Source organism: Ammodytes marinus (assembly GCF_949987685.1).
Source record: "Ammodytes marinus genome assembly, chromosome: 19".
Taxonomy (NCBI): domain Eukaryota; kingdom Metazoa; phylum Chordata; class Actinopteri; order Uranoscopiformes; family Ammodytidae; genus Ammodytes; species Ammodytes marinus.
This window is the reverse complement of record NC_137223.1, coordinates 24,269,166-24,296,902: the sequence shown is the minus strand read 5'-3', so window position 1 is coordinate 24,296,902 and position 27,737 is coordinate 24,269,166. Positions and strand designations below refer to the sequence as shown.

Here is a 27,737-nt window from a genome sequence, read left to right as displayed (position 1 = left end):
AGCTAACTACATTCACTATACGGACTACGACCGTGTTACTATGTGTGGATTTTATAATAATCTCTTTGTATTTCACCGTGTATTGTAGTCTACACTTGATTCTTAATCTTGATTATATCCTTTTTTAAAACGATTTATAACCCCATCACATAATGTGGTACTATTGGATGTTCTGTAGGTCATATTGGAGATATTATTTGACAACACAATTTTTCAGTTTAAGCCCTCGTATCTATATCTATGTATTTTACATTAAATGAGTGTGCTGTTGCTAGAGTGTGAAGTGTGTTTACATGTTGTCAAGGCTTCATATTCCTCTTCCAAACTAGGAAAGGCAAAGATCTGTGTGTGTGTGTGTGTGTGTGTGTGTGTGTGTGTGTGTGTGTGTGTGTGTATGTGTGCATACCTGTCCTAAAGCAATTTATTAAAACACCACCGTGCCTTTTTATGGAAACCCATTTTTAGAACAGATCCTAACAATACAGACATTGTACTATACTGTAGTAGACATATTTCAAAAAGCCTTCTGACATTTTTGCTGCATTGCAAGTACTAGTAGGGCTGTTTTAAACAATCTATAGGCCTACAGCAATATATAGTTATCAAGAAGATTTTCGTGATATCTGTATCATATCTTAAGCTAAACAGTCGTTGTGACCTAACATCGTAGGGTTAGACAGTGAGACCATAAAACACTCTTTCTGCCTTTTCTCAGGCTAGGATGATCCGATTTCTAACATTTTTGCATATTTATACTACATAGGATCTCAGCGTTCAATACACCTTCATATTTCTACCGGTGAAGTAGGTCTTTAAGGTTAAAGTTTATTTTTGGCTATGTTTTTCCTTTACCCTGCCATAGGTTTGGCTCTTAGCATCACCATGTGCAGTCGGACGCTGACCAACCAGAAGCAGCTCTAGTAGCAGGAGGAGGATTTCCCCCAGCAGCGCTCTGATGACGGGGCCGACCTCCCCGTCGCGTAGCGGGACGTCCCAGGCCAAGCTGAGCAGACACGGCCGCTCCAAGAGCTCCAGCTCACACTGCCTGCTCCGCTGCAGCCCGCAAGAGGACTCCTCTGCCTCCACACCCAACAACACTGGGTCAGTACAGGGGCTGGGAAGGCTGGGAAATGTTTTGTGTGTGTGTGTGTGTGTGTGTGTGTGTGTGTGTGTGTGTGTGTGTGTGTGTGTGTGTGTGTGTGTGTGTGTGTGTGTGTGTGTGTGTGTGTGTGTGTGTGTGTGTGTGTGTGTGTGTGTGTGTGTGTGTGTGTGTGTGTGTGTGTGTAAGCAAGCAGGTAGTTTCCATGGGATTTATTTTTGTTCTTTACCCATGGTTTATTTATTGATTGACAAAGTGGAATAGTACGGATAAACTTTTTGTACATATCATATCTATTAAATTGTTTTCCCAAATCCCAGGCTTCCCAGTAACAAATGGCTAACACAGACACAAAACTTAACACACACGGATACATACATATACAAATCTTGTGTTTTCAAAGTTTGAAATGTGCTTGAAATCTGGACACATTAGTACTGGAATATGCTGGATCTTTTTCATATTGACTGGATTGACCCTCCATAAAATACTGTCTAGTTTACAAATAATAGATTTTTTTCCCCAATAACCCACAGAGAAATACACAAGACACACCTCTGTAAACTGGATTTTAGTACTTCTTCTATTTTGTATCAATATTTTCATAGAAAAACCATTTGTTTTTATTCAATAGCTTGTCAAATATAATATGTATAGCTTTTGATACCTTGAAAAATTTATATTGTTATCTTGAAAGTGCTTGAATTCCCCCCTGTTAAAAACGCTGTGTGAACCCTGTAACAGGTCCCGATCTCCCGGTGAGGAAGAGGAGAAGGATGGGGGCGTTCTCTTCTACGTGAACCGGACGGGGTTCCCCATCGAGGGCGTGACGTGGGACCGGATGTGGTCCCATGTGGCGGCCGTTCACCCAGACGGACAGGACATGGTGGAGCGCATACGCAACGCTGCGTACCTGCCCAAGGTAAGACCGCTGGACCTGGTTCATTACGCAGTGTTACACCTCACCAATAAATGCTGTGTTCTTTTTTTCTTTTCTTTTCTTTTATCCCTCAACAGAAACACATACATACATACAAAACAGTCAGTCATGTTGGACAGTGAGACCATGAAACACTCTTTCTGCCTTTTCTCAGGCTAGGATGAACCGATTTCTAAAATGTTTTGCACATTTATACTACATAGGATCTCAGAGTTCAATACACCTTCATATTCCCACCGGTGAAGTAGGTCTTTAATTGATTTTAAATAGAATAATCAAAGAACCAACCATACACAGATCCTAGTTGTGAAATGTGGCAGCATTTTGTTTGTAGGTATCAGTGAAAAATGATCAAATCTCGTTCCAGGAGCATGTAAATATCACAGGGTTGTATCAAGAGAGATGTGAAAAACCAACACAAGTGGACGTGAGTGTTGTGTTCACATGACTGCAGCGATAAGTGTGAAGTTCACCAGAGGGCGTTCAGTTTTAATACTGTCTTTTATAAAGGGTTTCCCCGTGGCTATGTCTCTGTGAAGGAATCCAAAGGTCTCTGCATATGTGAATGTTATAGGAAGCAGCCCTGTTATAGTCTGGTGTGACTGCTAGACATGACAGATGAGTGGTATATCAGCTCAGGTTTCTCCCTTTAAAGAGTATGCTAGGATAGGCTATAGGCTCTGCACTGGCTATTTGACAGGCCTGTGTGTTCATTGTGTTTGATAGGTTGGCAGGTGTCTTTGTTACCCTACTGTAAGAATTTGGGGTCTCTGTTTGTATAGAGTGCGATTTGTGTCTTTATTAAAAAAAGCTAAGTTGATTCTAGCGTCCCCTTTGGACGAAAGCAATAGTGTTTTTACGACGCTTGTGTCTGCTGTCCTAAAGTTCTGTCCTAAGAGAGAGAGGGGGAGACTCTTGGTGGCTCCTGACTCACACACAAGTCAAATACAAACCAATTTTTTTCATCTCGGCTGTTGCTTTAATAGAGTGTCTGTGTGTGAGCTAAAACAACAAGTTCATGTTTCACGTTCAAACCACTAACTCAGAATAAGCCCAGAGTAAACAGAGATCCACACGTGAAATGCGGAAACTCCCACACCTGTGAAGAGTCCTTGAACAGGGCTTTAGAACCAGGACAGCTGCAGTGGTGCAGTGCTCTTGTTCAGCTGATATAATGACCTATCACTGCCTTGTAGAGAATTTCATCTTCTTTATAACATTTACAAACCTATAAAACGTCAACCAACCCCATTCTTTAACCATAGGGAGATCTGTCTAACGGTTCAATGTTTTATAGTATCCCCTCAGCAAAAATATCAGAAGTCCAGAATTTATTAACAGCAATAATTGACACGATGATTTAAAAAATGCTTATCAATTCATTGTTTAAGTTATTGGAAGAAATTTGTCAAACATTTTCTGGGTCCAGCAGCCTAATAAATATGACGTTTCTTTCTCCTTTTCCCTGCTTTTTTGTAATATTAAATTGGATGTTCTTAAAATAATCATGATACATTTTTTTTCGCCATCTCCTGATATTTTACAGACTAAAATATTGATGAATAAAGACATCAACCGATTAATCAGTAAAAAAAAAAAAAAAAATTGTATCCCTCTTCCAAATTCGTGTAGAACCCCCTAGAGTCAAATTAACAACAGAAATTCAGCATAACATGTTACCATCTGCCACCTTCAGCCAAGTCATTAAAAATGCATTAGCAACATTAGCAGCAGCGAGCAACAGCATTATTAATAGTAACATCAATGTATTCCCTCTGGTCATTTTTTTAGTAGAATAGAAACTCTAGTAGTACTATAAAATAGACAGAATCCAGTGAAAAACTAAAAGATGTGCCCAATAGAGGCCCACATTCTACTCCTAGTTTCCCACTCAGTGATTCCCATCAATGCTTTGTCGCTGTTGTTGTTGTTGTTGTTGTTGTTGTTGTTTAGAACGGCTGAGGGAATAATCTGTTGGTTGTTTAGCTTGTGCTAATTGGCCATGTGGTCATCAGTGACCCAGTTGGCTTAATGTGCCAAACTCCCACACAGGCCGACTGCTGTCCTGACCAGAAGGAAGACACACACGCGCACGCACGCACACACGCACGCACAGACACACAGACAGACCGACACACACACACACACACACACACACACACAATAAGAAACGCTGCAGTTTTAGTTTGAAAGAAAATGGTAAAATGACCGAAAAAGAAATGGGTTTATTTTTTATTTTTTTGTCTGGTTCCATGTAAATGCAAAAGACGTGCATCTCTTGAGGAAGCGAGTGAAAGAGAGACGGCAGGATTACTAATGGTAATGTGACAATGGTTATCGTTCATAAACACAGGCTGCTGTAAATCGCTTTGTCTGTGTTGGCGAGGTTTCAGACCCGAGCAAAAGCATTAAGAAAAAGATGTATATAAAAATATAATTCTTTGCACTGATGGTCTCGCTTGCTGTTACATGTCATTTATGATCATCAAAGGGAAAATGAGACTGTTTCAGAAATATTTAAAAGTTCCTCGGAAGGAGGTTTAAAGTATTTTTGCTTTGTTTTGCTTCTCTATCGTCCTGGTTACGTTGTTAGGACGTTGTTATGTGCAGTATGATGCTGTATGCACAAACAGGTGTCGGTTGGTTTATGTAAGTATTGCTCTGTTGTTGATATGCAACCTGACTCTGTAGTGTGTGTGTGTGTAAGGTGTGAGAGGTGTGTAAGCAGGTAGTTACCATGTGTGTGTGTGTGTGTGTGTGTGTGTGTGTGTGTGTGTGTGTGTGTGTGTGTGTCTGTGTGTCTGTCTGTGTGTAAGCAGGTAGTTACCGTGTGTGTGTGTCTGTGTGTAAAGTGTGTAAGCAGGTAGTTACCATGGATACAGTTGGTGGTTCACTGACCCAGATTCGTTAGTGTATTTAGAGAGGGAAAGAGGAAAAGAGAGGAATAACTTTAAGAAGTCTAAAATGATCATTAAACATTAAAATGTAATATATGTAAGTCTGTTTCATCATCATTTTGTTAAAATAGGCCAGGTGGGTGGGGGGGGTGTAGGTTTTGTGATCGGGAATTTTAGTACAGCTGCTGTGTTTAGCTATTTTCAGCCACCAGGTCAGTGTTTTGGGGGGAAATTTGATAGATTGCTGTGTAGTAAATGATGGTCCTGAGTGCAACGTGTGTTTCCTTCATGTAGAGTTAAAGGTGGAGTCAGTGATTCTGTTAAATGCTTGAAGTCAAAATCACTTTTTTTCAATATCAGTGAATATCTCCTCATGACCTTCTACCTGTGTATGTGTTTGCTGGAAAAAGAATCAGTTTTGATACACAGCCTAGGCTCTGTAAACAGGCATGTTGCTAGCTATGGTGGGCCCCCTTTCTTTACATACCAGAGCCTAGACTGTGTATGAACACCAGATTTCAGCACACACACAGTATGGACAGGTAGCGAATCATGAGGAGATATTCACACATGTTCACAAAAAAGTGATTATTTTGACAACATGCATTCTCCAGAATCACTGACTCCACCTTTAAACACAGTGTAGAACATGTGTTATTGTCAGAGACTAGAATGTGTGCTGTCATGCTCCCTGTCTGTGCCCTCATTAACGGAATGGGAGACTTGGCACTGGGAGAGAGTAATCCCTCTTAATACAATCTGGGTAGTGAGGTTAAGCCCTGGGTACCAACTGGGCCAACCAAGGACTTTCAACAGCAAACTAAACTGGATAGAACTCGCCGGAGCAATGATATGTTAAAGCTCTCTCAGCAGATCTAGAGAAATAAATATTTTAATTCTAGATATGTATACTCAGTATCTTTCAAATACACAGCTCTGGAAAAAATTAAGAGACCACTCCAAATGTTCACTGTCTCTCGTTTGACTATGTGAAGGCATATGTTTGAGTAGAATGAACATTTTGGTTTTATGATATAAACTACTGACAACATTTCTACCAAATTCCAGTACATTTTTTGTCATTAAGACCATTTTCAATAAGTTATGCAGAGATGAAGATTTAAGAAAAACTCAGACTGGTCTCTTCATTTTTTCCAGAGCTGTACATTGTTACAAGTGGAAAGGAGTTACAAAAGAAGGATAATAGAGTCATTTTTAAACAAAGAAAGTTTTAAGCTGTTGCCTTTTTCAGAGGGGTTCACTTTTCATTTGTTGAATGTTTTTTAATATCAAATAAAAACTATTGATTCATTTTATTCCGCTACCTGTCCTGTACCTGTGTGTGTGCTGGAAAAAAAAACACAGCCTATGCTCTGTAAACTGGTATGTAAACAAAGGAGCCCACTGTAGCTAGCAACATGCCCGTTTACAGAGCCTAATAATAATAATAATAATTTGAATTTATATAGCGCCTTTCAAGGTACCCAAGGTCGCTTCACAAAAAAGGGGGGAAGTACAGTGATTGTGTACACAGGGGGGTGGGGGCGGGTTAGAGGTCATAGGCCTCTGAGAAGAGGTGGGCCTTCAGGAGCTTCTTGAAGGACTCCACTGAAGTGGCACAGCGGATATGGAGGGGGAGCAGATTCCACAGAGTGGGGGCAGACGCACAAAAGGCCCTGTCCCCAAAGGTCTTGAGTCTGGTGCGGGGAGTTGCCAGCTGGTCCTTAGCAGAGGACCTGAGGGACCGCAGGGGGGTGTAAGGATGGAGGAGGTCAGAGAGGTAACGGGGGGCCAGAGCATGCAGGGACTTGTAGGTGAGTAGGAGGATTTTGAACTTGATCCGGGACTTAACTGGTAACCAGTGGAGCTGGTTGGCTGGTAGGCTGTGTATTAACATAGTTTTTTATCCCCCCCTGTGCTCACACAGTACGGACCGGTGGAGGATGTAGAGGATCATGAGGAGATTTACAAAAACATTTTTTAAATAGTGACAACAAGCCTTCTCCAGAATCACTGACTCCACCTTTTAAATATATCTTAAACATTTTACCATTTGCAAAAGTAGAAGCAGCTCCATGAAATATGGGCTACCTCAGTGAATAGGGCTGTGGTGGTTAACACATCATAAAGTCAGCGCTGTCTGTCTGCTAGAGCTGGTTTAAAAGGACATCTATGTTTGGAAGCCGGCCAGCTTGCATCAGTCTAGACAGATGTGCTCCGAGGCAAAGAATTCTGAAGTGACTACAGCTGTAGAGTTCTTTAGTTTGATTACTGTTGGTGGATGTAAGACACAGACAGGTACTTAACAGCTGTCATCACCTTTTTACTATGGCAAGAAACGGCACGTCTCACTGTGAGATTTGGCTTAATCGCTTGTTTCTCTGTGTAGTGCCACCCACGTACACAGACAGACAGACAGACGCACACACACACACACACACACACACACACACACACACACACACACACACACACACACAGAAAGAAGAAATAAAGAAAGGCCATTCTCGGGGATGTCTCCTTGACATCAGGAAACTTGATCCGTCTCCCTTCCCCCCCTCTTCTTGCACACAAAGCAAAAGTGCTTCCAAGGTGACCGAGGGCACACTGCAGTGTATTATCTATTCGTCTCATTGGTTCTATTAGCATTATAACCTTTATTTATCATGAGATAATTCAGCAGTTAGCCTCATTGGCAAGCACCTAGAATCAACACAATACTAGGTAAAAACACAGTAAGAACAGTGTCACGACGGGCTGAAGTTCCAAAAATCATTAAAAAAATTCAATAATTGATAAAGATTCTAATTAAATAATCAGTCTTTTTGCTGTTAATGGTCATGTATAATGATCAGAGGAACATCTTTCATTAACATTTAAAGGTTCCTTGTTTGAGGCTTAACTTTAGAGTTTATGGGCCTGTTTCGCAGACATGGATTAATCCTAGTTCGGGACTAAATTGTACTTTCAATGGACAATCTCCATTCAAAATTACATTTAGTCGAGGACTAGGCTTAATCCATGTCTGTGAAACTGGCCCAAAGTGTACTGGCGGTCATATAAGTGATTAAACTTACAGTATACGTCTTGTTGACTTTTTGTTTCTCTTCCGTTGACTCCCCCTCCCACCATTTCCTTCCAACATGTCGAGATTCAAAAAACCAGGAAGGTCATAACCGTTACTGTAAGAATTCACTCTATTCTCTCTCTCTCTCTCTCTCATCCTCTCTCTCTCTCTCTCTCTCTCTCTCTCTCTCTCTGTCTCTCTCTCTCTCTCATCCTCTCTCTCTCTCTCTCTCTCTCTCTCTCTATCTGTGTGTGTGTGTGTGTGTGTCTGTGTGTGTGTGTGTGTGTGTGTGTGTGTGTGTGTGTGTGTGTGTGTGTGTGTGTGTGTGTGTGTCTGTGTGTGTGTGTCTGTGTCTGGAGTAGAGAGCTGTTGGTAAAAAAAATAATGTTGTAGGATATGAGAAGATAACAGTGTGTGTGTGTGTGTGTGTGTGTGTGTGTGTGTGTGTGTGTGTGTGTGTGTGTGTGTGTGTGTGTGTGTGTGTGTGTGTGTGTGTAGGTGGGTATGGTGGGGAGAAAACAGGAAACGAGGTGGAGATAGATTAAATACCAGTCTAAACTTGAACTCTATACTGATGCTCTCCCAGCTGAACTCTTTAACGGTGAGGAAGCAAAACACAGTAGAAAACAATGTTTGATCTCTAATTGGCGTATGACCTCATTTATATGTTAATGCTTTGGCCATTTAGCTGCCATTGTTTTTCAGTGTGTGTGTGTGTGATGTGTGTGTGTGTGTGTGTGTGTGTGTGTGTGTGTGTGTGTGTGATGTGTGTGTGTGTGTGTGTGTGTGTGTGCGTGCGTGTGTGAAACATAAGATCGTCCGTTGGTTCACACAAAGTTTGAAAGTAACGGACTGTGACAGCTGTAACTGCTGTAACCAACTGCTATTTTTTTTCCGGCATCTTCCAATTCCATTAGACACGGATACTGCTGGCTCATATCAGTCTGTGGACACACAGAATTCTGCAGTTTGTATTAAACCATTAAAGCATTTATGTTCAGTGCTCCATTGGAATTGATTAATAATCAACATTGGATCTGTTTCATCTCTACCTGTTCAAAAATGCTCTTGAATTTTGTTTAGGACCCCCCCCCCCCCCCTTGAAACCTAGATATGTTTGTAACAATTGTTGAGGTCTTCCCAGTAAACTTACATTTACTTCATCTAAAAAGAATAGATGAACAATCTATTGCCATCTTTAAAAAAAGATTATGTAGTAGATCTTGTCTGTAGCCTGCTGTAGCTCAGACTGTAAGCAATCATGTCAGACATTCACCAAGTCACTCACTCAATAGAGAAGCTATTTAGCCACACGCACGCACACACACACACACACACACACACACACACACACACACACTCATTTAGTGGAAGATCAGCAGTAGGAGCAGTTAAAAGGTCAAATTAGCCAGTCATTAAGGGGGTAATAAAACAATCAGCCCATTGGTCTGTCTCGTAGTCCACTCAACAGCTATTGAGGTCATAAACCACAACTTCTGCCATCCGGCCAAGAGCAGTAAATAGCAGGTTCTACTGCAGCATAATCTCCCATGTGGAGAAATCCTCACTAAAGCGTAACTATCTCTCCCTCTCTCTGTCTGTCTCTCGATCTCTCTCTCTCTCTCACACACACACACACACACACACACACACACACACTGTATCTCTCTCTCTCTCTCTCTCTCTCTCTCTCTCTCTCTCACACACACACACAGTCTCTCTCTCTATCTCTCTCACACACACACTCTCTGTCTCTATCTCTCTCACACACACAGTCACACACACACACACACAGTCACACACACACACACACACACACACACACACACACACACACACACACACACACACACACACACACACACACACACACACACACACACAGACAGTAAAGCTGCTTTCTGCTGGGTCAGGGAGTGAGATGACTTGTGATCCCTCTCTCTTATCATCCTCACTGCTGCTGCTGCCATCTTTCTGCTGTCGCCAACACATTCAGCACGGAAACTTATGGAGACAAAAAAACGGTCGATTTTAATGTGTACTACAAAGTTTAAGGCAAGGCAAGTTTATTTCTATAGCACAATTCAAACACAAGGCCACTCAAAGTGCTTTACAGGGGCAAGATTAGAATACATATAACACATTAGAAGACATTTAAAAGCGAATGAAAAGAAGTAAAACATTTAAATAAAATAAAAAGTACAGGTTAAAATGGAAACAGAAAAGTCTTCAGACTCGATTTAAAAGAACTGAGGGTTGCAGCAGACCTCAAGTTTAAGTGACTTTATTGCTACCATTTCTTTATAGGTCCATGATCGCTACTAACAGCCATCTTGCTTTTTAGATTGTTCTTCAGCAAGGCACCAATACAGGGCTCTCCCCTTATGTTGCTCTGTTGTCTCCAGCTCGGCTCTTTGTATGTTGTTAACCATCAGTGAAGTTATAAAGAAACACAGGAAATGTTAGGGCTGGTGATATGGTTCACACTTCCTACACACACACACACACACACACACACACAGAGCGCAAACACACACATAGACTAACACACACACACACACACACACACACACACACGTACGCACACACACAGAGCGCACACACACACACACACATAGACTAACACACACACAAACACAGGCTACTGCTTGTGTGTCAGAGGAAGTGTCGGTTTTGTGTTAGAGTCTGACTCACTCTCATAAAGACACATCTGTTAACTCTGTGTGTGTGTGTGTGTGTGTGTGTGTGTGTGTGTGTGTGTGTGTGTGTGTGTCTTTGTGTGTCTGTTTCCTCTTTGAAAAACAGCTGTTGTTGATTTGAAACGTTGGTGTGGTTTTCAATTGTCACCAGAAGTGTTTTGGCTTGGAGGTCTAACCCTAACCCCAACATTCAGGGTTAGCCGCCGGTCTTTGTCAGGTGTCATCACTCTATTCATAGGATTCCCTGTGGTTCTGCCCACTGACTGATTTCTAACACAGATTAAACATGATGAGAAATGTATCTACAGCTTGAGGCAACACTGCCTGCTACCACATCTACCGCTAGTGGTAAATGGTAAATGGACTTGACTTATATAGCGCCTTCTAGCCGATTTTCTCAGCCCCAAAGCGCTTTACATATCTTACCACATTCACCCATTCATACACACACTCATACACGGATGGCAGTAGCTGCCATGCAAGGCACTCTCTGAACCATCGGGAGCAATTTGGGGTTCAGTGTCTTGCTCAGGGACACTTCGACATGTGGCGGGGAGACAGGGGATCGAACCTCCGACCCTGCACTCCAGAGGCGATCTCCCTACCCACTTCGCCACTGCCGCCCCAATGATAATATTAGCTATTGTATGTCATTGTCTTGTTTTACAGATGTTTTTTCAAAGGCTTTTTAGTCCCTATGACCATAATGTTTTGATGGAGGAATAAGCTGCAGTCATTAAAGATGGATTTAAAGCTATAGTGCGTAACTTTCTCATACAAATAAATTATAAAGAATGTTACGTTTTGAAAGTCAGGATCTGCTGCAAATAATGTGTACTTTTTCTCTCTCTCTCTTCCTCTCTCTCTTCCTCTCTCTCTCTATCCCTCTCTCTCTCTCTATTCCTCTCTCTCTCTCTCTCTCTCTCTCTCTCTCTCTCTGCAGCACGCTGTTCCCTCCATCCCGACCTTCAAACCGTCCATGTCTGTCCCTGATTGGCTGGTGGCCATCCAGAACTACATGAAAGCTCTGCAGTATCCTTTTAACACACACATACACACACACACACACACACACACACACACACACACACACACACACAAACACATGACCACTCCTGTCAGGCTAAGCTTTTCTGTCTCTCATGACATTCCACGATATTTAAAATTGTCGGGCCCAACAACGTGACACTCGCTTCAGGAGCACTCTGTCAGTAGTGCATACCAGTGTGATAACAACAATCAACAATGAACAGCTGCTCTAATACATCTATTTTTTATTTTTTTACTATGGAAAAGGGGTAGGATTAAATAAGTGTATACTTCTTCCTGCTCCTTTTCAGGCATATCTCAGCAATACAGATAATTTGTTTTCTTTTATTTATTTATTTTGTGAAAACATAATTTTTGTTTATTGTATTTCCATGCTTTTCATTTTGTTTTGTATGTTGATATGTCTGAAATAAATCAAATCAAATCAAATCAAATCAAATCTCTGTTGTCCCTAACAGTTCTGTCAGATACAACCACACAGGAACACAGTTCTTTGAAATCAAGAAGAGCCGTCCCTTGTGTGGGTAAGTGGACTGCAACTTTTATATAAGATTTAAAAAAAAAGATAATAAACTTTATTATCCATTACATTACAAGAAAAGGGAAAATGTGCCTTTGCATTCTGGCAATGGAATAAAGGTTAAATTAAGGGTGAGATTAAAGGTGGAGTCAGTGATTCTGGAGAACGCTTGTTGTCAAAATCAGTAAATATCTCCTCATGACTTGTCTGTACTGTGTGTGCAATTAAAAAAAAATCCAATGGTAATACACAGCCTATGCTCTGTAAACGGGCATGTTGCTAGTTACGGCGTGCCCCCTTTGTTCACATACCATTTGTTTACACACCAGTTTACAGAGCCTAGGCTGTGTATTAACACTGGCTTTTGAAGTGACTGCTTTGAAAAATAACATTTATCTTCCTTTCTCCTCCAGGTTAATGGAGACGGCAAGAGAGATGATCAGAGAGTCTCTACCAATCAAATGTCTAGAAGCCGTCATCCTGGGAATGTATCCTTTTACCACACACACACACACACACACACGCACACACACACACAGACACACACACACACATACACACACACACACACACACACACGCACACACACACACACACACAGACACACATGCACACGCACATGCACACACACGCACGCACACACACACACACACACGCACACACACACACACACGCACACACAGGTTATTTTGTTATCTTCGGGTGAAATCAATGAGACACGTTGTTGTACTGTCCTAATGCATCCTCCATCACCACCGCTGCCAGCGTCTCCATCTCTAGCTGAACTCTGTTGCCTGGCAACAAGCCCTCTTCAAAGTTTAAGCCCCCCCCTAACAGACACACATTACACACACACACACACACACACACACACACACACACACACACACACACACACACACACACACACACACACTCTTACAGGCTTAGTATGATTTGATGGAGCTTAAATATTAAAGCAGCAGTGTAGTTTTTGGCAACAGCTTCCACAGTTACTTTCCAGAAAACCTGCAGTTTTGTTCCGTCCGAACAGATTTAACGCCACATTTTTTGAATTCATATATTTCGGTAAAGTTTCATATTTTTCCAAAAGTCATTCACGTGTTAATTTGATGCAATTTGACATTCTGTGTAAAACAAAACTAAGCATTGAAGAAATTGCATTGACCAAAAAGGAATAGGCTTATTATGCCTTCCTTCACTACTCATTCACTATTGAATTTTTAAAGGTTATAATCAATGCACTTTCAACGGGATATTAAGCTACATCCAAATATACAGACACAGGACGTAAAGGATCTCATATCCATCGTCAACAGATGAAAGATTGTGTCCGTGTCTCTGTGAATGGTCGGTCCAAACCCTCGGTTTCACATTTGCTAGTTTCAACATTGTTTTTTCTCCAGGGCTGTCAGGGTGGAAACCGACAGTGACTTTAATTGAGACTGGCTTTAGCTCACAGATGAAAGGAGGGAGAGAAAGATGGAGGGAGAGAAAGAGATAGATTGAGAGCGAGAGAGAGAAAGGGTATTTAGAGAGGGGGAGAGAGAGGGATAAAAATGGCAAGTGCCCAACAAAAATAAAAATGAGCCCTTGCCACAGGGGGTGAGAACAAGGACTCGGGTAGACGAGACAATCACTCAGTTTGAATGATGATCTGCTGCTCTTTACCCTCTGAGCAACCTCACACTGTCACACACACACACACACACACACACACCCCATCGGAGGAGGATGGCACGCGTGTTTGAGCGGTGTCACCTTTCATCGAGTTGTCCAGACCCGAAAAAGAAGCAGGCCCCAGCGAGAATTGAACTCGCGACCCCTGGTTTACAAGACCAGTGCTCTAACCACTGAGCTATAGGGCCCAACCTGGTGCTTACAGTGTATGATTAGCGTCTTGAATGTTAATGTCAGGGTTGGGATGACACACCCTGTTGACATACCTAGCCTTTGATGAGATCATGTGATACTACCAACCCAACCAGTTAGCAGTTGATGACTTATTTATCTTGTTGACTCCTTGGCCACATATTTGTCTGAGGATTTTTGTTCTAGGGAAATGTCCGAGGAGGTTAAAGCTTTAGTGTGTAGCTTCTGTCGCCCCTGTGAGGAATTCTGAGTAATTACAACAACACTGCCAGAGCATTTACATGAGTTTAAGCATTCGTGGATCACACATGGATTTTATACCTTCCCGCTGTACGTCCAGGTTTTTTCTTAGCAGTAGAATCAACAACTGAAGCATTTCTTGGGCTCTTCTTGGGATTTTTCTGAGCTCCTCCACCAGTATCGGGGGGGCGGGGAGGGACACACCAGTTTTTAAACGCTGCCATACTGAGAAATACAGAGAGAGTTTTGTGGAGCTGATAGGCATAATCAACTCTGTGTCAACTCATTTGGCGATGACTTGAATGCAACCGACATTCATTTATATGAAAAAAGTTACGCACTATAGCTTAAGACAGTGTGTAATAAAGTGAAACAGTGTTAGAGGAGTAGAGAGGAGTATATATAGAAACCTAAGGCAGAAAAGGCAGTCGGTAAAGAGGGATGAATAACAACTGTTGTGCTAGTGTGTGGCAGAGCGGTTTGTCTGTCTGTGGCTGTCTGTCTGCCTGCCTGTTGGTCTGTCTGTCTGTCTGTCTGTCTGTCTGCCTGCCTGCCTGCCTGCCTGTCTGCCTGCCTGCCTGCCTGCCTGCCTGTCGGTCTGTCTATCTGTCTGTCTGGCTTTGGTCTGTGCTATGCCGCTGGATGTTTTCCTTCCGTCCATGTTAACTCTGATCTAAAGTCTCTCCAGGATATTTGTGTTTTTTCTTATGTCACACACACCAGCTCTGAGTTTGTGTGTGTGTGTGTGTGTGTGTGTGTGTGTGTGTGTGTGTGTGTGTGTGTGTGTGTGTGTGTATGTGTGTGTGTCCGGTGTGTGTGTGTGTGTTTGGCTGTGTCTCGATGTATTAACCGTCACTGACTGGTGTTTGGCAGTGCACTAAGCAGCCTCAGGTTAACTTATCATCATAATTATTTCTACATAACTTTAAAAAAGGAGTTTGAAAAGATATTTGATTTACATTTATAGTATTATGGAGCCATTTGCCCTTTTAATCAACAGAGTGGTATTTCCATTTGAAAGCATGAGTTTTTTTATTTCACATTCAGGTTTTGGAATTAGTCACACTGAAGTTTCTTCTATTTGCACCTAGATTTACTCTGATTATGCTCAAACTGTGTGTATGTTTGCCCTTAAATGAGCCCTTGAAGGCATTATTGGGCTGTTTGTAGACCTTTTTTATTGATAGTTTAGAACAGATTGTTGACTTCAAGGAGATGCAGTAAAGAGCTTGGGTTGTAGTCAGACCTGTGTCCGCTGTGATAAGGACTTAGCCTTAATAGTAAGGCAAGGCAAGGCAAGGCAAGTTTATTTATATAGCACAATTCAGACACAAGGCCACTCAAAGCGCTTTACAGGGGCAAGATTAGAATACATAAAACACATTATAAAACATTTAAAATCGAATAAAAGAAGCAAATAAAATAAAAATTGCAGGTTAAAATGGAAACAAAAAAGTCTTCAGACTCGATTTAAAAGAAGTGAGAGTTGCAGCAGACCTCAAGTTTTCTGGGAGTTTGTTCCAGATTTTTGGTGCATAATAACTAAAAGCTGCCTAGTACACACTATCTATCGGTACCAGATTTCAAATTATTTAAAAAAAAATATATATTCTTGAACCTGGCCTTGTGTGGGAAGGCATTGTCTTAGTCAGTTGGCACAATTTTGGAAGCGTACTATTTATCCTTAAAGCTGCAGTGTGTAGAATTTTGGGTTTTATTTCCTAGCAGATTTTGTAGAAAGTAATTATAATATCCATAAGTACATTTAATTTAGTGCATAATAGCTGAAATTTTTTTTTTAATTATTGTTATTTTCCTTAGAAAGGGTCTCATATATGTCCATATTTCTGCATATTTTGGACCAAGGCCTAGTGCCGCCATCTTGAAAGTGTCATAGTTGGAATGTCATCAGGTGCATTGTTTAAAATGTAGAATTGTTCTTGTCCTTGAAGGCCACTGTAGCTTCTGTTATTATTCGAAAGGGGTGGGGTTACCCAGGGAGCGTTGCATTCTAGAACTTTGTAGAATTTTCTTGATGATGTCATATTACACACTGCACCTTTAAATATCATTGTGTGCTTTAGTATTGGGATTTACTTTAACTGGAACTAAAAAAACAACCCTAACAAAAGCTTCAAGAACAGCCCCAGATTTGAGCATCCACATACATTTGTCCACATTTCCAGGATTTTTCCCCAAGCAGCCAATGAAGTAACACAGAGGCTGCAGTCTGCGTATAATGAAGACATGGAAAGCACATGACAGCGGACATAAAGAGGATGTCATGCTGCCTCTATAACAGCATTTTTTTCTTATCTTGAATCTGTTGCCGCTTAGAAATTTCAGCGAGTAAGGGAATGTAGAGTGTAAGAGAGAGAGAGAGAGAGAAAGAGAGTGGGGGAGAGAGAAAGCGAGGGGGAGAGAGAGAGAGAGAGAGAGAGAGAGAGAGAGAGAGACGACTACCGGGATGAAAAAAAAAACTAGGAAAAAAAGTTGGCAGTGAGATATAAACAGACAGACACTCTTTCTTAGATTACTATATTTCCCAAGCAGTAAAGCATGTGTTAGATGGAGTGAGGTGATGTAGCCCATTCGCTGTGTTAAAACTGCCTAGTGGTTTCTATGGCAACAGAGAGAGAGAAAGAGAGAGAGAAAGAGAGAGAGAAAGAGAGAGAGAGAGAAAGAGAGAGAGACAGAGAGAGAGAGAAAGAGAGAGAGAAAGAGAGAGAGAGAGAAAGAGAGAGAGAGAGAAAGAGAGAGAGAGAGAGAGAGACAGCTACTGTTTAGAGGCAGCGTCACATGTCCTCCATCACAGAAGTGAGTTTGTTTAATGAACCATTCATTAGTGAGGAACCACATAGCGGAACCTCTGTTACTATGATGAACACACACACACACACACACACACACACACACACACACACACACACACACACAAGTTCCTCTCAGACCTAAACATTTAGCTTCTAGACGTGTTGTTTATCATTAGAGTTGTGTGTTTTTGAATGTGTGTGTGTGTGTGTCTGTGTGTGTGTGTGTGTGTGTGTGTTATAGCTTCTCACAGCATAATTCATCATTTTCTTAGCAGTGAAATGAAGCAACAGGAGTCTTACTATATCCAGTCTGTGTTCTGCTCTAACCTGGACTGGACACACACACACACACACACACACACACACACACACACACACACACACTCATATTGGTACACACTGATATACAGTATGTGTATTTGGTCTGGGGTCCATTAGTGTTGAAAGCCCTTTTTAAATATTTAATGAAAACACAGCAGTGCTGAAGCATCCAGGCTGGCTCCATGCACCGAACATAGCAGATGGTTGGCTACCGGTCAGAGATACTGTCCAGATCCGTGTGTTGTGTGTGTGTGTGTGTGTGTGTGTGTGTGTGTGTGTGTGTGTGTGTGTGTGTGTGTGTGTGTGTGTGTGTGTGTGTGTGTGTGTGTGTGTGTGTGTGTGTGTGTGTGTGTGTGTGTGGTTGCACAGATTGCTACAGTTGGATCCATGTCAGTGCTGAACTCTGTGAATGTTTGTGGTCCACAGCATATGAGAGAGATGGCTATATATAGGCTTAATTTAGATTCAGTTAAGTTAAGCGTCCTCACAAGTATAGCCGTACAAAGGTGTGTGTGTGTGTGTTTGTGTGTGTGTGTGTGTGTGTGTGTGTGTGTGTGTGTCGGATTTTAAGGCATTATTGAGTGGAAAAGAAAGCATGAAAAGGAGGATTGCTCAAACACAAACACTGGCAGTCACACAGCCTCTGTTTACCCCGTGGTATTTTCATAGTTCTGCCCTTTAGAGACTCACACTGAATCTCATTTCACACTGACTAGTAGCTATGAATAAACCAAGCAAATACACTATCGTAAATGTTGTTTCTCGTTCCAGGTGTGTAGTCAGGTGTTCAGCTCAGGGCTCTAGACTTATAGGCAAGGCAAGGCAAGTTTATTTATATAGCACAATTCAGACACAAGGCCACTCAAAGTGCTTTACAGGGGCAAGATTAGAATACATAAAACATATTATAAAACATTTAAAAGCTAATAAAAGAAGCAAATAAAATAAAAATTGCAGGTTAAAATGGAAACAAAAAAGTCTTCAGACTCGATTTAAAAGAACTGAGGGTGGGAGCAGACCTATAGTGTGACTCAGTAATTCCAAGTGGATGCCAAAGTTTAGTTGTCACTTCTAAATTGAAAGTAAGGGTCTGTAGAACAATTTTTGGTTTAAATGTAAAGAAACCAGACCACTTTTTTTTTATTATGATTATTTTTTCCCATCTTCCAAAATGGCCACACTGGAAATCATGAATTTTTTGAAGGGTTAATTCAGTTTCTTGACACTCAAACTGAAATGGTTCTATGGACCCTTTCCTTTCACTTAGAAGTGAAAACTAAACTTTCACATCAACTTGAAATGAATGAATGAGTGTCCAGGCAAAATGAAACAACTCACCCAACATGTAATAAGTTGTTACATTTTCGGTTATGTTTTTACGTTATACCACGTATTTTTTTTTAATAACTTTTCAGGCCGTTACATTATGGACCAAGGTTCAAGGTTGCTTCATTCAGACCTGTGGGTAAATTTGGTTTGCAGGTCAAGAAAAAGGCATTCACTTTGCATTCACAGTACAAAAACACACAACAAAAAACAGAAGACAAAAATCACAAATGTGCTCAGGGCTCTTACAAGGCAGTTGAGCAATACCTTCCAGAACCTTCCCTAACTCCATTGTTTAACCAGTTATCTGACCAACGGCCTGACGTCTCTGGAGCGGTTCCCCATCAGCTTTAAGACCCAGTTTTCGGGTCACTGTTTCCACCACGTTGTTCTGGGCGTCTACTGCAACGGGCGCTACGGCTCTCTGGGTATGAGCCGGCGGCCGGACCTCATGGACAAAGGCCTCACACACCGCACACTGGGAGAACTGGTGGCCGAGTTCGAGAGCTCCTACAAGAGATACCAGCACACGCTCAAGAAGGTACCAATAGAAAAAAGTGGTTTGGTTCGGTTTGGTTCATCGAATTATTCAGCGGGCTACACTGTGTCCCTCTGCTATGATGTCACCATAGTTATGTAGCTGCCTGTGCCCATAGTCTGTATTTACAGTATGTACAGTATATATATATATATCAATATTTACATACACTTTGACCGCTGCGGGCATATACCCAGCTTACCAAGTAAGGGTGCTGTCTGCAGTGGAAACACAAGCCAGATTTCTAGGGTTACTGTTTCATACCATATCTAACCAAACCGAACCGAACTGTGCTTCTTAGTGTAAACGAGGCCTAACTAGCGGTGCGTTTCAAGATTCCAGATTCATCCTATTGTCATTTAAAGCAAAACACAGAAACACATTAGGCCAGACGAAAATATGAGCATGGCTCCTCTTCTTTTTTTTTTAACCTTTATTTAAGTAAATCCCATTGAGACCGGATACTCTTTTGCAAGGGAGACCTGTTCCCATTCCCACGTTACCATTCACACACAAATTCATACACCGATAGCAGGCTGAGTATCGACATTCACACGAGCCAAGGTGGGTGAAATGTTTTGCCCAAGGAGACAATAACCATGACAGAAGTGGCAGGGCGGGGATCGAACCGCCAACCCTTTGATCATACCACCTGAGCCACTGTTGCCCTCTAAAAACACAGATACAAAATGGTTATAAGAGTTTGGTTCTAACCCCTGCTCCTCCCCAGGTAAAGATCGGCCTGTATGTGCCTCACGACCCTCACGTCTTCCAGCCGATCGAGTGGAAGCATCTGGTGCTCAATGCCTCGCGCCTCGGACCACAGGAGATGAGGAAAGAGCTGGAGAAGCACGGACGAGACATGAGGATGAAGGTACTTAACGCTCATCCACACATTACATACACATCTAGGGTTTGATACCGATATTCTTTATTCCAAAATAAATAAAATAAATTTTTCGTTCAAAAGAAATCCAACTATTTAAAGTAGCTACGAGGAAAATATTTCTGAAATGTTCCTAATTTTTCCTCTGATGATCATTAATGACATGTAACAGCAAACGAGACCATCAGTGCAAAGAATGCTATTTTTATATAGTTTTTCTTAATGCCTTTGTCATGGGTATACGCTCACCCAGGAACAACAGCTGGCGTAGTAAAAACACTACTGCTTTTGTCCAAAGGGGGCGCTAGAATTAACAAAAACTGAAAGTTCCTTGTAGCACCTTTACATTTTTTTAAATTTTTTTTTATCACCAATTTAAAGGTGGAGTCAGCGAGATTATTATTTTTTTTTCTTAATGTGTTCCTTGTTTAATATATCCTTTTTTAAATTTTCATATATATATTATGAGTGTAATGTATTCTTCTAAACAATAGCGAAGGTAATGCATTGTCGGTATTGGATTCTTGAGTAAAGTAGTTTCGCTTCAGCCACAAGAGGAAGGATAGATGCAGTTTCCTTTGGGCTGAGCACGGAATCTAAACTGTCTGGAATGATTGAGGGCAGGAGATGAGGAAGGAAGTGTGTGTGTGTGTGTGTGTGTGTGTGTGTGTGTGTGTGTGTGTGTGTGTGTGTGTGTGTGTTGGTTTAGGGTTAAATATTTTATAAACCCTTGAGTCTTTATTTGGAATTTTTCTATGTTTTATTGGTTTGTAAGTGTTTGTCTGAAGGCTGTGTGTGTGTGTTTGTGTGTGTGGTGTGTGTGTGTGTGTGTGTGTGTGTGTGTGTGTGTGTGTGTGTGTGTGTGTGTGTGTGTGTGTGTGTGTGTGAGTTTCTATGTTTGTGGTTGCATGGTTGCATGTGAGATGCCAGTGTTGTGGTATAAAGATGGCATGGGATGTCAGCAAGATATGTAGGTCAGCTAGTTTGCAGCTGTCACACACACACACACACACACACACACACACACACACACACACACACACACACACACACACACGTGAAAACATAGACACACGCACAGTCTGACTGGTCGGCTGCATAGTGGTTTATGAGACTTTGGTATAATCCACTGCACTCCTGAGAATGTGATTTCATTAGGGACTTTGGGGTGTGTGTGTGTCTGTGTGTGTGTGTGTGTGTGTGTGTGTGTGTGTGTGTGTGTGCGTGCCTGTTTGCTCATGTATTTCTGTCTTTGTGAGGACCCAGTTGAGTTTTCCGACCTTGACAGAGTGGGAGCATTTTGTGTGCAAGGGATTTTCAGACATGGTTTTAATGTAAAAAGTGGTTAGGGTTTGTGTTAGTGGCTATGGAAAGCACTATAGCAAGTACATATTATAATACCTACACAAGTATATTTACTTAAAATGTTGTATTATTGATTCTGAGGAACTCACAGTAACACACTACCAGACTTCTATGTATGTACTAAACTAGTTTTATATTTGAACACAGTAATAGAATAATAATAATAAATTGAAATATTGAAGCTATGTTAAAGTTAAAAAAGGATGCTTGGCACGTGAGGAACACACACACACACACACACACACACACACAATGACCCAGTGTAGTATACAGTATATATATATATCTTATCAAAAGCACATGACTAACATGACCAGCTGTTATATGAGCAACTTCCTGCTTTTTCTTTTTCTTTGGCCGGGAAAAAAACTTTCCATCCTCCGCGCTCATCCGGCAGATTTCCTCCTCCCACTGAGATCTTAATGATAGCTTCAACTGCTGTTTATCACACACACACACACACACACACACACACACACACACACACACACACACTCACACACACACACACACACACACACAAAATGCCTCATTTGTAGTTTTAAATTGTATTCTCTGCACGGTTCATGTGTCGCAGCAGTTTTTCACGAGATTTAGGGTGATTAAAAACAAAACATAAACACACACACACACACGCACACACACACACACACACACACACACACACACACACACACACACACACACACCCCGTGCCCTGCAGCTGAACATCAGTGGTGGTAGTTGGCATCATTTCTTTACATTGAATATCCTGGAGGAGATGTTTTAGTGAGGATGTAGCCGGCTGTAAAATATAAAACCAGCTTGTGTCCGCCTTGGCTTCACTAATTATACGGGGTGAATGACTCTAAGAAGATTGAGACGGTTTAACTCAAACATAATCTCTGTATAGAGCTGATACTTGATTGACAAATGTGAGGATTTTCTGTTTTTATGATTGTAATCTAAATATCTTTGGGTTATGGACCTTTGAGCAAATGATTTGAAGATGTCCTCTTGAGCTGCAAGTAATTGTGTGACTGACATTATCACAGTTTGACATTTGGTTGACTTTCGTTCGACGTTCTAGGGGCAGAAAAAAAAAACAAGTTGGCAGATGCATATTGACCAACAATCTTTGCCTTAAAGGTGCAGTGTGTAATATGACATCATCAAGAAAGTTCTACAAAGTTCTAGAATGCAACGCTCCCTGGGTAACCCCAACCCTTTCGAATAATAACAGAAGCTACAGTGGCCTTCAAGGACAAGAACAATTCTAAATTTTAAACAATGCACCTGATGACATTCCAACTATGACACTTTCAAGATGGCGGCACTAGGCCTTGGTCCAAAATATGCAGAAATACGGACATATATGAGACCCTTTCTAAGAGAAAAAATAAATAAAATCAGCTATTATGCACTAAATTAAATGTACTTATGGATATTATAATTACTTTCTACAAAATCTGCTAGGAAATAAAACCCAAAATTCTACACACTGCAGGTTTAACATTTGATAAATAGAATGTTGAGTAGAGGTTGCAGATTTATACATTCAGCAGACACATTAGCAATAATAGTATTCATTTAAAGGTGCTCTTGAGTCTCACATTTTGTCTGCAGTTTCGTGATTGGCAGTTAGCCTACGCTGGGTTTCTCTGAGTTTACTGCTGAAAAATAAAGACTGCTTTCTGATACAGTACATTAGCTTTAACACCCAAATAATGAGCCAAAATAAGCTGGTGGTTTTGCTCAATATCAAGGTAAGAAAATATTGATTAATGAATGTCATCACACATATTTTAATATTGAATGTTAAATTGTGTTTTTTTTTTTTCTTCTCTCAGATCCTCAAATCGTCCAGCGCCCAGTCGCCAATCAAAGAGCGTAGCCGGGGGAAATCCTTATCACCACGACGACGCCAGAGCCAGAGCAGTCCACAGAGACGGCTCCGCAGAGACAAGTCGTGAGTCTTCATCACTTGTCTTATTCGTGCCTCTTTTTTATTTTTTTTTGGGCATTTTCAAGCTTTATTAGACAGTACAGAGTTGAAATGGGGAGAAAGAGAGAGAGAGAGAGAGAGAGACGGGGGATGACCTGCAGTAAAGGTCCACGGGTCGGATTAGAACCCGCGACCACTGCAACGAAGGCCGTAGCAAATATGGTACGCGCTCTATCCACTACACCACCGGAGCGCCCCATTCGCGTCTTTTAAATAGCTTACAATATCTCTTCTTTTTTTTCTATTAGAACGTTTTTATCAATTCTACAGGTAAAGTTACATCAAACATAAAGGGCTTCTGCGCACATAATACAATCAAATGGATAAACATTATATGAAACATGTAGGCACAAAGCTAAATAAGATACATATACAAAAGACAAGCAAAGAAAATACCTACATAATAGTAGTAGTAATGTTGATTTTTACTAATAGCATTTAACACTTTTTAATTGAGAAAGAAAGCAGGGAGTTCACCAGTGGATGCTGGCATTTATCCACCCTTGTGTGTTCCTTCCTTCCTTCTTCCTCTTCTCTCTCTCTCCCTCTCTCTCTCTCTCTCACGCGCACTCTCTCTCTCTCTCTCTCTCTCTCTCTCTCTCTCTTCAAGTCAAGGAGAGGTTAGACATAGTGGTGTGTCTAATTCAGCTGACACTAGGCGTTGTCATCATGGTGTGTGTGTGTGTGTGTGTGTGTGTGTGTGCCTCTCTTTCCTTCCTTCTGACTGAAATGGAGGATGTAAGGGGAACACTACATCCATAATATACAGTATATTTACAGGATAATCAAATAGAACATTTAACCAAACTCCATAGAGAAATATGGACATTTAAAGCCACCTTCACCACTAACCACCAAACCCATAAACATATAACTAAAGATCTTGTTTGAGTCATCATGAGCCACTCTTTAATTTGGCCTTAATACAGTGCTGCGTATATGAGAGAAAACTGCACTAGGAAATGGATTTTAATTGTGTGATTCCCTTACAATCGGGTTGTTGTTAAAGGAATTCTTTTATCAAAAAACCCAAGTGTTTTCAATAAAGAGAATCTGAGTCAGGCATCTTCAAAGCAGGTTGGTTTTTACTTGCAAACAGCTACAAGGGAAATCATGATTGAGACAAAGAACTGAACAATTGTGCAGGATTATATGCAGTGAAGATGGTGTGTGCGAAAACACCAGGTTCGTGTGTCCAGGTCATTGAGTTTCTTGCAAGATGAGTTTTAATTGCGCAGAGGTTCTTATCTGAGAACGGAATGTGGGAGTCTCTCTACCCCTTTCTGCAAGTTTTCTGCAAGGACATTCACAGTACCTCTCTTGTGAGGTCAAACAAAGTTCATAGCAAAACAGTATGTAATGTGTTACCTTCATCAAAATGTTATAATATATATAATGAAACAAAGTTTCGTTGACAGTTGTACTTTTTTCTACTACAATTGTACTCTGTTTGAAGCAGTGATAATAATGTGTAAATTAATTAATGTTGTTGTTATTCATGTAGGAACTCTTGCAAAATGAATGGTGTATGAGAAAGTGTGTTCAAACTATCAGTTGAAACCTAGGATGAAATTCTTCCAAGGTTAGCAGCTCTCACAAACAGGGGCTGACTCACCACTCCGATTCTAAGGCAGGGGAACTGTGAGACACACACACACACACACACACACACACACACACACACACACACACACACACGCAAACACACACACACACACACACACACACACACACACACACACACACACACACACACACACACAGGATGCTGAGTATGTTTGCGTGTGCTGCCAGCCGTGTGGCGGGTTTTGTAACACAATCTGACTTGGACAGCAGCTGCAGCCCGGCCGCAGTGCAGTGTCACCACACACACACACACACACACACACACACACACACACACACACACACACACACACACACACACACACACACACACACACATATACACACACACACACACACACACACACAAACACACACACACACATACACATACACACACACACACACGCTGCACCAGAATTAGTGACAGTCGCGCTGTTGCCATTTGACGTGGCACTGCGAAGCTCAAAATATGTTAAACTGGAACTATTTCTTGAGAATAAGAAATTTATTTTTTGATAGAAAAGTAAGAAACAAATAAAGTAAAGTTTAAGACAAATGAGATTCTTAATACTCTTATTCCTTATTCCTTAATAGAACAAATCCCCCCCGCCCCCCCCCCCCTCCTTCAGCGTTCATTTTCATTTTCACCAAAGTTAAATAGTCTCCCGAGATGAGAGAAACAGTTGAAGTGAACAGCACATTGCCACTTTAAAGCCCTTGGATGTGGCACTTAGAAAGCTATCACTGTTATCAAGCTGACACACTTAACAACATGTTGCCACTTCAGACCTAGGCGCTGTAATAATATGCTGCTGGTTTTAAATGCAGAGAGCACGGACACTGCCACCGCACGAACACGGGGTTATTTTAGCAGCGCGATGAAAAACAGCTCTGCCTGCTACACACACACACACACACACACACACACACACATACAACACAAAACTTAACCAGTGGAAATGACATTTAAAAGAAAGAATTATACATTGAAACATTTTCTTGAACTACATTGAAAACAACATTCAAATACATTTTGATATACAATTTAGTCACTTCACACAGGGTCAAAGATATTAAAGGTGCAGTGTTTAATATGAAATCATCAAGAAAGTTCTACAAAGTTCTAGAATGCAGCACTCCCTGGGTAACCCCAACCCTTTCGAATAATAACAGAAGCTACAGTGGCCTTCAAGGACAAGAACAATTCTAAATTTTAAACAATGCACCTGATGACATTTCAACTATGACACTTTCAAGATGGCGGCACTAGGCCTTGGTCCAAAATATGCAGAAACATGGACATATATGAGACCCTTTCTAAGGGAAAAAATTATAATTAAAAAAAAAAATTTCAGCCATTATGCACTAAATTAAATGTACTTATGGATATCATAATTACTTTCTACAAAATCTGCTAGGAAATAAAACCCAAAATTCTACACACTGCAGGTTTAACTGTCACTCCCTTATGAGAGATAACCAGAATCAGCTTAACCGGCTAAATATGTGTCCACACATACAAGGAGCATGACTCCTGGTTTAAGATGCTATAATGTACTAACAAAGAAATACACACGAACGCGTCATTAGACAGAAAGTCTTCAGATTGACTCCTGTGTAGCCCTCTGCTCTCATATCATCTCCTCCTCTCCATCACTCCTTTCTTCATCTTTTTCCTCCCTCGTTCATTTTCACGTGACAATGATGAACTTTGGCTTCAACACACAACACGTCCCTGATCTGTCAGACAGGGAACGCTCGAAGCAGAAATCCATCAGGAGAAAATAAATAAAAAGAGATGGATGAAGAAAAGAGAGAGAGAGAGAGAGAGAGAGAGAGAGAGAGAGAAAGGAGGAGATAGAAACAGAGGATTAAACGCGACGACTTTCTGGCTTTCAAAACCTTTTACTGAGAAATGACACAGAGCTGAATGTCTTTAGAAAATTGAGCGAAGTTGAGACTTTTTTTGTGAATGTTTTAAAAAACTGTTCTCTCTGTCTGTCTGTCTGTCTGTCTGTCTGCCTGTCTGTCTGTCTGTCTGTCTGTCTGTCTGTCTGTCTGTCTGTCTGTCTGTCTGTATTTCAGTCCGGCGTCTGTGGAGAGGAAGCCCCCTGAGCTCAGCACTCTAAACGACGGCTACCAGATCCGCATCTGATCCCCTAACTCCACCCGCCCGAATCATCCCCCAATCCGTCCGCAGTCTCCACCCCACAGACAGTGTTCCTATGGGAGGATTCTATGCAGCTGGTTCCACACACACACACACACACACACACACACACACACACACACACACACACACACACACAGGAATATGTTACAGGAGATTTTTCTGAGCCTATTGAACTTCTTGGGATCCGAACATTTTATGAACCCATTGAGCAGCAACAAATCTTTGACAGATTTCGACACACACACTTGTTTGAGAGCGTCGGCTTTCATTTCATATTTTTTTTTCACACTCTGACGCATTTCAGTCATGTGGCTAAAGCACGAAGGACGAATTGACAAT

At 41.3% G+C, this 27,737-nt stretch overlaps 1 protein-coding gene across 2 annotated transcripts; it reads left to right on the top strand.

The window, feature by feature from the left end:
- Positions 1-942: 942 nt before the first annotated feature.
- Positions 943-27,380, top strand: vash2 (vasohibin 2; the record flags this gene model as incomplete). 2 transcript variants are annotated; one of them, XM_080048362.1, is made up of 9 exons in its annotated part: positions 943-1,101; positions 1,844-2,021; positions 11,646-11,734; positions 12,220-12,276; positions 12,686-12,760; positions 19,148-19,385; positions 20,113-20,256; positions 23,463-23,581; positions 27,311-27,380. In XM_080048362.1, exons 1-9 carry the CDS (start codon positions 956-958, stop codon positions 27,378-27,380), a joined length of 1,116 nt encoding a protein of 371 aa, XP_079904488.1. In that variant the 5' UTR covers positions 943-955. The 2 variants fall into 2 exon arrangements, with proteins under 2 accessions (XP_079904488.1, XP_079904489.1); XM_080048363.1 differs by having other exon boundaries at positions 943-1,105; positions 1,863-2,021.
- Between the last annotated feature and the right edge of the window lie 357 nt (positions 27,381-27,737).